This window comes from Antrostomus carolinensis, unplaced genomic scaffold, assembly GCF_000700745.2.
Source record: "Antrostomus carolinensis isolate BGI_N321 unplaced genomic scaffold, ASM70074v2 scaffold15037, whole genome shotgun sequence".
Taxonomy (NCBI): Eukaryota; Metazoa; Chordata; class Aves; order Caprimulgiformes; family Caprimulgidae; genus Antrostomus; species Antrostomus carolinensis.
The window spans coordinates 1-10,409 of record NW_010328152.1 but is presented as its reverse complement, the minus strand read 5'-3'; the positions used below and the strand labels follow the sequence as shown (position 1 = coordinate 10,409).

Below are 10,409 nucleotides of genomic sequence, written 5' to 3'. Positions count from 1 at the left end.
AATCCCCCGCTGCTATGGCTACGAGACCTGATCCCTGCCAGGGCTGGATCCTGCTGCCAGCACAGCTCCTGGGATCTCCCCAGTCTGCCCAAAACCTTGGGACTCGGAGTGGGGTGAGAGGTTCCCTGGGTTGGGGTTTCAAGGTGAGGATGATGAGCACAAAAGGTTTAATAATCGGAAATAACTGTGCCCCTCGCACTCGGTTTGGCTGCTGGGAGAGAAATCCAGCTGGGAGACAAATCCAGCCTTGTTGGTATCTGCTGGGAAAGGGTGTGAGGGGATTTACAGCTCTGCAGCTCACTGCTGGAGGGGTTTGGCTGGTGGGCAGGAGGAGAAGTTGATTCAGGTTTTGGGCAGCGATGGCAGCGTCGCTGCGTCCTGCGTGGTGGGTTTGCAGGGGAAGGGGGTTCAGATGCTCAAACGTGGAAGAGCTGGGACAGTGCAGACAGGCTGAGAGGAGAAGGGATTTTTGAGATGGTTTTAAAAGCTCCCCATTGTCTGAGTTTGTATTTATTAGTATTTATGTAGCTAATCTGCTTAGGAGCAAAGAGCCTTCAGGACTGCCAAGTCTTGTCATAGCCCTTGGCTGGGACTGGGAAGGGGAACGCTGAGGAAAGGATGCTGAGAGGGAAGGCTGGAGTGAGCTGGAGACCTTTAACTTGTAACTTTTAACCCAGGCTTTCAACCTGGGTGTGTGGGGAGGCAGCAGCCTCCAGCTGGGTTTGCTCAAGTCCTCTGGTCCCTTCCAGTGCTCTGCTTCCACCACTCAGGTGACATTCAAGCCATTGAAAAGTAAGTATTACGCATAAACCTACAATTTTGTCCCATCCTGTTAAAAAATGCTGAGCCAGCAGCTTGGCTGGGTGCTGCTGGGTGTGGGATGGGTGATGCTCGGGATGGGTGATGCTTGGGATGGGCAATTCTCTGCCTCTTTGGATCCACTGGTGCTTGAAATATCCTGAAAGGAAATCTAGTGGCTGGCATGTGTGTGGGGGGATGAAATACCTGATGCCAGGCTGTAGCAGAGATCTAGACCTGAGAGCAAAACATTTAGTGTCCATAGTGACCACGACAGCATGGACCAGACCCTTCCCAGGGTAGACCCTGCCCTGTTACAGTGACACATTCAGGGTTCTTCAATCTCTTGGGATAAAGATTCTCCTTTCAAAGAAGGGAGCTGCTTTGGGAAGCAATTTCAATCTCTTGGGATAAAGATTCTCCTTTCAGGAGCTGCTTTGGGAAGCAACGTGAGTCACTCAACTGTTTTTATTCAGTTTCCCTAATAGCTTTTTTTCTCCTACCACTTGGATTCCTCACACAGGGCTGAGTCACCATCCCTGGAGGTGTTTAGAAGATGAGGTGCTTAGGGACATGGTTTAGAGGTGGAATTGGTAGTGTTGGCTTTATGGTTGGACTTGATGATCTTAAAGGTCTTTTCCAACCAAAACAATTCTATGATTTATAGACATAAACCATCACAGGGAGGCAGCTGGAGTTACAGGAGCTCAGCTCCACCACCTGAGGCTGGAGAAGTGGTGAGTGGGAGCAGAAGGCAGCACAGACCCCACAAGAGCAAGGCCAACTCCAAAGCTCACCCCACCCACTCAATGCTCTTTTTGGGCTGTGTTCATGGGGGATTGGCCCTTCTGCTGCCAGCCAGGTCCTTCCTGCACTGTGCCAGTGCTTAACCCTGGTGCTGGTGGCCAGGACCCTGGGAGGGCTCCCTGGGGAGGCACAGCTGAGTGGAGCCCAGATGCAGATCCAAGGTGGGGTGGCTCAGCCCCTTCCCAGCACGTTTACTCAGCTGGGAGCAGTGTGGGAGGAGCAGATAAATCTCTGTGACATGGAGAAGGCGACAGCACTTCCCAGCAAACTGCTCCCATTAATGCCTGGTATGTTCTCCAGGGTGATGGGGTGGGATGGGGGGGTCACCAGTGCTGTGGACCACCATGGGGCTGGGCTGCTCCATATGGGAGGGATTTGGTGCTCATTAAAAGGGCACCCATAAAAGTCCAGCCTGAAACTGTGTTGTGCAATGGTGTGAGCTGGTGCAGAGCCAGGGGACACACCCCTGCCATGATTCAGGATTTAAAGCCTTGAGTCGCCAAGACTGTTCTTCCCTTTTGTTCCAACACCCCCTCCCTAGTCAGGTCTAGTTAACATACCATCCATCTTGCAGCTAATGTTGGTCAGGAATTTATTTGAAATACATCTAGATTAGAAAAACTAGTTTGTTTTGTTTTGTTTTGTTTTGTTTTTTCTTCAAATCACTCTAAAATATCAAAACTTAAAAACTTTCCTTTGCTGCGTGGAGGTTGTTCATGTGCAGGGTGTAAAATGCCCACGGCTCGGGGATATAGATCACACCAGGGTATTTCTTCCTGAGAATTTTGTCATTCCACAGCCAAACCACCCAAAGAGCGATGAGGATCAGTGTTATGATGAAGGAATAGAAGAGAAAAAGCCCATTGCTGTCCAGGACGAGTCCTTTGCGTTTCTGATGCATCACTAAAGCCATCATGGCAAAGAAAGTGAAAATGTAGAGGATGAAAATCTGACCCTCCGTCACGAGATACCTACAGAGCAAAAACACCCGTTAGTGATCCTGGGGGGGTGAAACAGGGAGTGAGAGCAGCACCCAGCCCTTCCAGCCGTACCTGAGGGGAACCATCTCCCTCTTCTCCTTGCTCTGCATCCAGACAAACCAAGCTGTGCTCCTCTCTACTGACAGCTTTTAAGCTGTGCTGTGTTTTCATGTTTCTTATCAGTAATTTAACAACTGAGCTATGGGCTGTGTTAAGAGAATGGGTGAAAAAACACATGCCTAGTAGGGGATCTGAAAGGTGCTGGGCTCAGGTTGTGAATGGGATGCTTGAATATAGAACCAAGGCTCTGACCTGTGCTCATTTAATCCAAAAATCCACTGCTCCCCCCATGCTGTACCTGACAGTGGCCAGTCCTGAAGGGGTGCTAGCAGGAGGGAGAAGGAATTAACACTCCTTGGCTCTGAAATCACTAGCAGGCAAACTGCAGAGACTCACATTGAATAGATTTAAAGGAAGTGCAATGGGTTAACTGGGAACTGACCAAATCATCTTGATGATTTTCACTATCAAAAATTAATTTACTGTATAAAAACAGTCTCAGCAGGGGGCAAAGCCACGGGCAAGAGAGAAGATCATCTCTGAAGATGAATGAAAAGTTGTTTGGCTGCCATCAGGGAAACTGTTTGGGAAGATGAGACTAATGAAAATGGGAAATAAATAAGTCCTCTCTCAAAAGGCGATTTGGACCCGCAGGGCGAGCCGAGGAGGCAGCATCAGAGCATCACACAGGTGGCCTGGGCTCTCTGGAAAACCCCTGGATAACTGGGGAGAGCATCCCCATTGCCACCAACGACCTGAGACCAAGGAGATGTGCTGCAGGTGCTGGGTGACCACCCCAAAATCATCGAGGGACTGTCTAACAGCGCAGCCTTTGAAGGGGGAGAGATGGCAAGTACTGCAGAAGCTGGAAGCTGGAGCTCCAGAAATGACAATACGACCAACAGTGTGGTTGAAGAAACACCCTGAGCAGGGACAGGAGTGCTGCTGGGTGACCCTGAAGTTCTTCCAACTTGAAAAGGCTGAAGTGGCTACAAATTGCAGTGAGATTTGATTTTCCAGAGCTGCTTGCAGTACTCCCTCTTCATCCCTTGCCCAGTCAGAGAGGACAGAAGCCACTTACCAGTAATAAAGGCTGCTGGGCCCCATCAGAAGCAAGGCAGCCACTGGCATCCTGCTCTCCTCTTCGACAGGGGTGAAGCAGCCAGTGAAATAGATAAATAGTATCAGGAAAAAAGGGATGTACCTGCAAACAGAAACCACACACTGATCAGTGGTGTGAGCCCAGAAAGCATTTAAACCCTCCCCAGATCCAAACCATGCACATAGGAAATTCCTAGGTTGAGGCTGTGAATTAATTTGGTGAAAGAGCAGAAGTGAAGGCCCCTGACTCCAAGAAGGACATGGAGGTGCTGGAGCGTGTCCAGAGAAGGGCAACGGAGCTGGGGAAGGGTCTGGAGCACAAGTGTGCTGAGTTCCCTTGTGGCTGAGGGAACTGGGGGTGTTGAGCCTGGAGAAAAGGAGGCTGAGGGGAGACCTTGTGGCTCTGTGCAAGTCCCTTGGAGGAGGGTGGAGAGAGGTGGGGGTGGGTCTGTTCAACCAAGGCCCAAGGGAGAGGACAAGAGGAAATGGGCTCCAGTTGTGGCCAGGGCAGTTGAGATGGGATGTGAGGAAGAATTTCTTTGCTGAAAGGGTTCTGAGGCATTGGAAGGGGTTGCCCAGGGCAGTGGTGGAGCCCCCATCCCTGGAGGGATTGAAGAGTCGTGTAGACACAGTGCTGAGGGACATGGGTTAGTCATAGGGGACTGGTCAGTGTTGGGTTCATGGTTGGACTCCATGAGCTTCAAGGGCTTTTCCAATCCAGGACATGCTGGGATGCTGTGAAGGCCACCCAGCCTGCTCAGGTGGGTGATGCAGTGGGTAACTGGGTGTGGGGTCCAGCTCTGTGGGGTCCCTCAGTGCTGGTCAGGGCACCACCTCTCTACCAGCATCACAGCTCTTGCTACGAGACCCCCACTGTGTCAGTAGGACAGCTGAAGGGCCGGCTCCAGTGAGTCCTTCTGCAGAGAATGGGGTTTTCTGCAGAAAAACTGAAGTTTGCTGCTTAGGCTGAATTCTGGGCTCAAGTTCTCCATCGGATAATTGCATTTGTTACGCTCCCAGGCTCAAAGAGGCTCTGTAAGAGTGTTCTCTTGTGTTGAAAGCTGAACCACAGGAAAGCAGGACGTGGACCAAGATTTCAACAACCTAACAAGAGCTCCTTTTAATTTAAAAGACCAGGATTTGCTTAAGGAAAAGCAAATAAACCAGGAAAGCCTGATGGGGAGAGATTTCCCTCTGCTCTGAGCAATCTGAGGATTATCTGGCAGCAGATAAAGGGCCAGACAGTCCTTCCTGGGGTCTTTGGTGCAGGCAGAGCAGCAGGACACGTCAAACAACTGCCACGTCCTGGAAATATCACTGAGACAGAGACAAAACTAGGGGGGGACAGGCAATGTCCCAAGGGAGGGATCCACTGTAATCACACTGGCTCTGAGAACATCATCCCCAGCCAGCTCTCAGCAGCTGCCTTTTATTTTTGTTTTCACATATTAAGCCATGATCAGATCAGGTCTGTCCTTCCTCGTATTACAACCTGAGGCTGCTAGATAGACTCTAAATTGCTTACCACATCGAATGACCTAAATATTCATCGTAGTAGTACAGCAGCTCAAAGGAATCAATCTGCAACGCAACGAGAAGAGATTTAAAAGGGCAGAGGGAACAGGACCTTGTTAAATAAGAACAAGCAATTAACTTTTTTTTTTTTAAGAACAAGCAATTATTATTTTTTTTAAGATCAAGCAATTAATATTTTTTTTAAAATGCAATTAATATATATATATATTTTTTTAATAAAACACAGCCTCTTTACCAGGGTCTCTGGCTTCAGGTTCTTGATGATGGGGTTTTCTCTCACAGACAGATGGTGTTGGTAGCCGCTGAAAATCAAGCGATGGTTTACGGAGTCTCCGACCAAGTGGATGCTGGCTCCCATGACAAATGTGATGATGCTGACATAGACCATTGATCTCGGTAAGGTCTTGGGGGATCTCTCGATGAGCTAAAAAACAGAGATAAGTTAAAAAAATAAATCATCTCAGCAAACCAAGCAGAGGTTAAAGCTGCAGGTTGTGCTGCTGTAGCGGGTGTGAGCAGCTGCCCGCCGTGGCCAGCACCCTGCCAGGGAAAACACAGTCACCCCTCCTGGAAAAGCACAAGAGCATCAGAATGAGTTTCCCTGACTGCAGCTCCTTTCCCTAAATGCATCTCAGCCACGTTTCCACCAGCCCAGGTGGTTTTCAGGTTTGAGGCCACACTTTATCCCTGTTTCCAACAATAAAACCACATTTATTTTTTTGCCCTTGTTAAACCTTTCTGCAAAGCAGCACCCTTAACCTGAATGGACCTGCTTGGACCAAAGCAGAGATCCAGCACCTCTACCAGAGCACTCCAAGCAGTTTCTTCAGCACATGTGATGAAAATGAGAAAGAAAAAGGCAGCTGCTCTCTCTAGTTGCTCTGCTGAGCGGATCTACAAGGCTGGCTGTGCCCTCCAGTGGCAGGAGAGCCTCCAGCAGCACACACACTTCGCTCCCCAGGTTAAGATTCTCCACCAGATGATTTTCCAAGGATTGTTTGGGGTTTTTTTTTTTTCTTTCTTCCTAATGAAATTGGACTCACCTCTCTCTATTTGCTTCTAAAGAGGAAATGGCATTAAAACCCATATCTAGAAATACCTAATTACCAGCAAAACCAGTTGAGGCAGCGTTTTGAGCACCAGCTTTAGTGATGAGCTCTCTCTGTACAATCTCGTGGTCTGGGTGGAGGCAGGCAGGTTGGGCTGGCAGGGAGCCTGGTGCTGCTCAAGCACCTGGGGTGAGCCCCTGCAAGCGTGGCCAGGGATGAGGCGCAGGAGCTTCTCTCCAGAAAGGAGCTCCCCACCCAGCTTGCAAAGATCTTGAAAGACATAAATCCCAGCTCAGGTGGTTCAGGCTTTGGAGGGGCCTCAGGAAGCGCAGAGCAGGGGGGGATGCATCAGAGAATCTTAGAATAGTTTAGGTTGGAAAAGACTTTTGAGATCATCAAGTCCAACTATAAACCCAACACTGCAAAGTCCACCACCATGTCCCAGAGCATCATATCTACATGTCTTTTAGATACCTCCAGGGATGGGGACTCCACCGCTGCCCTGGGCAACCCCTTCCAATGCCTCAGAACCCTTGCAGCAAAGAAATTCTTCCTCACATCCCATCTCAACTGCCCTGGCCACAACTGGAGCCCATTTCCTCTTGTCCTGTCCCTTGGGCCTTGGTTGAACAGACCCACCCCCACCTCTCTCCACCCTCCTCCAAGGGACTTGGACAGAGCCACAAGGTCTCCCCTCAGCCTCCTTTTCTCCAGGCTCAACACCCCCAGTTCCCTCAGCCACAAGGGAACTCAGCACACTTGTGCTCCAGACCCTTCCCCAGCTCCGTTCCCTTCTCTGGACACGCTCCAGCACCTCCATGTCTTCCAATCAGCCCAAGGATCAGCTGGGGCCACCTTTGCCTCCCGTCTCCCTACTGCCAAATCAGCTTTGCAGCCCTTCATAAACACTGAAAAGCTCCTTATTTGTATTTAATTTTGAGGCTTAACTTTCCCTTTCTCTGTAACTGCTGTATGAACGTCAGAGGAGTCAGAGGGGATGGGGAGAGCAAAAGGCCCTGGAAAGCTCCTGTCTGATGGAGGACGGTAGGACACATCCTTCGAGGGGACACTGGGCAACAGAAATGCACCCTGAATAACAAATGGCTTTTTTCTGTGGACCAGCCCTTTGTGCTGTGCTGCCAGGGAACTCCAAGACAGCAAATTTATAACCTGATGAGTACCCAGGCTGCAGAAATTGTCTGTGTCCCACTGGGACGAGTCAGACCGAGCTTCAGAGCTTTGACATCACCCAAAGGACCACATCCTGACTATTCCTTTTTGGCCACACCAGCATTTAAAATCTGCCAGACTCGGAAGAGAGAGAATCATTTACATCTTAGGACAGAATTCAATTTCTAGTTAATGAAGGTTAAAATACATTTATAATTGCTTTCTCATATCTTCTGGCTGCTAAGTATTTAATAGAAGAAGATTCCTAATGATAGGCCAACTCTTTAACTTCATAAATGGTTTACACGATCCAATGGCTGGCAGCTGAAGCAAGATAAATTCAAGCTAAAGCTACAATTCTAATGTTGAAGAGCAAGTGTAATTAAGCTCTGAACAATTTAGAAAATCTCCTATCGTTCCAGCTGTCTCTTAAGGTCTTTCAAGTCACGGGTGGATGTTGTCTTAAAAACAAGCTTTGGCTCAGCCAGGAAGAAGGGCTCCAACTCTTCCTGAATCCAGAGTTCCCAGGGGAAGCGATTTGCTTTGTAAATGCAGGAAATTAAGTTGTATTAAGACAGTCACTGCTGTTAAAAGGCATCATTACAAATTCCTTCTGGAGTGGCAAACCTCTAACGTCCAGGAGGGCTGGCTCACTTGCAGGAGTTTGTGAAATAACCAATATTTGTTCACCAAGTTCCTAACAAACTCTCAGCCTTTACAAAACTGTATTGTTTGCCCTGTTTTTACAACCGGTAATATTTAACAAAAAAAATGTAACACCTGCAGCTCAAGGTTTACCTTCAGCAGAAGAAACGGTGTGATAACGTTGTAAGCCATGTGGAAATAATCTCCAGCACTCGGTTTGTTCAGAGGAAACCACTCCAAAGGTAAAATTATCTGAGGAGAGGGGGGAGAAAATAAAAAGTACATCAGTACATCCTCACCACCCAGCTCGTGATTATAGCCTCATCGCTGGCTGAACAACGGGGAGAGAGAAAATCCTTGCTTTGGACTGCTGCTGCTTGTTAATAGTTGGCTTGACTTCACCTAGCTGTTAGTAATGAAGTTGGGCAGCTCTTCTTGCAGGAAGCACCCCGAAAAGTGCAGGAAGTGGGTGCTGAACGCACCCGTACTTACACCTCAGCCACTTGCTCCTCTAGCACGGCCCAAAGCCCATGCCCTTAAGTTGTGTGGCAGAGCAGGTAAAGCACACGGGAGTCCTGCAGCAGCGGGTCTCTGTTAACCCTCTGCCAACGGGCAGATGTCAGCAATAATGAATTACACTTGAGGGTCACGGCCACTTCTGCTCTACACTATCTGGAGAGCAGGAGAGTCCCAGGCTCTGGAGATACAGATGGGGAAGAGCAATAGGAACCACTCCAGATAATTTTTGTTATGAAAACATAAAGTTGTGGGATAGATGACATGGAACAAGTTTCCCAGACACTTTCCCTGTGACTGGAGCAACACACTTAGTAGCAGTTACTCACACCAGTATATTGCAGTGGTCCTTGTCTCAAGGACAGCTCCTCCAGGGCATCCCTCGGTGTAGAAAACAGCCCATGGGTCTACAAAGGACCACCATGGTTCTGCCCCACTGTCCTCCACCCTAAATAAACTGCTTGCAAGCCAAGCAGCGGGCCTGCCTCTGCCACACTCACCATCGCAATGGGACGCCCAAAGTCCAGCACCCAGTTCTGCAGAGTGAAGTAGAACCACAGATCAAAATGAAACGGGGAGGTCTTGAAGGTGTCCTCGTTCTTGACTGCTCCATGCCTGCAGAGGACAGAAGAGACAGTGTCAGCCCTAAATCATAGAACAGGTTTCTGAGGAGGCAAGGAGCAGACTCCAGGTCTCATGTCCACACAAAACCTGTGCTTCCACGGCTGCCGGTGCATCTCTGAGCTTTGGGATCTGTGGAATAACAACAAAGTTGAGAAGCCAAAGAGAGGAGGAGGTGCTACGGAAAGGCAAAGTGTTGTTAATAAAAACTGGCACATCCTTATACGAAGGAAGGCTCTTCCTGGCTGCGAAGCGAGCACAAAAGCAGGATGAAAAGCTTAAGTGCTGAATTAAGTGCAACTATTTTTAACTTTTGCATGACAAAGCAAAATTTAACTCCCCTGGCACTTCTGCTGAACGCTCAAAACGCATCGATGCCTGGTGGTACTCAAACACAGGGATGCTCTGGATGCACCATCACCTTCATCTTCCATTCTGGGGATCCTCCTCTGCAAAGCAAGGCCTGATCCAACCCCGCTGAAGTCTTTCCATCAAATAACCTCCCAGCACCACCGGACCTTCACCTCCGTACGGGAAAAGCGGATGAATTGCTCTCCCTTGGTGCTGAGACCAGAACAGCATCAGCCGGATCAGCCACACGCTCGCACTGCCCGAGCCCACGCTCCAAACCCGACCGACAGACGGAGGAAGAGGATGGTGGTACCCTGGAGAAGTTGGGGTGCTCGGGATGAGCTGGGAAAGCTGTGGCTCCCTAGAAGAAGCCATCAAACCCTGGAGCAGTTGGGGTAACCCAGCGTTTGCACTGCCCGAGCCCACGCTCCGAATCCCATGGATGGATGGACGGAGGAAGAGGATGGTGGTACCCTGGAGAAGTTGGGGTTCTCGGGATGAGCTGGGAAAGCTGTGGCTCCCTGGAAGAAGCCATCAAACCCTGGAGCAGCTGGGGTAACCCAGGTGAGTCAGGCGGTCCTGGACCAGCGAGGGGACCCTAACCCAGGCTGGGGGACCCCCCTGGGACACCCTGGACACCTGCAGCACCCGGGATGGGCGCGGTGGTACCCGGGATGGTGCCGGAGGACCCCGGGGCAGGGGGAGCGGGGGACAGGGTGGGTTGGGGACCCCCGTGGAAGGCGGGAAGGGCGCGCGTGGGGTTCCCATTCCCGTG

General features: G+C 49.9%; 1 protein-coding gene across 1 annotated transcript; it reads right to left on the bottom strand.

Moving 5' to 3' along the window:
- Nucleotides 1-2,254: 2,254 nt before the first annotated feature.
- CLN6 (CLN6 transmembrane ER protein) lies at nucleotides 2,255-9,277 on the bottom strand (the record flags this gene model as incomplete). The annotated part of the gene is made up of 6 exons (XM_010172156.1): nucleotides 2,255-2,576; nucleotides 3,727-3,849; nucleotides 5,272-5,327; nucleotides 5,518-5,706; nucleotides 8,300-8,398; nucleotides 9,163-9,277. Coding segments are annotated over 6 exons (871 nt in total), but the record flags the coding sequence as incomplete, so codon positions are not given.
- Nucleotides 9,278-10,409: the final 1,132 nt, after the last annotated feature.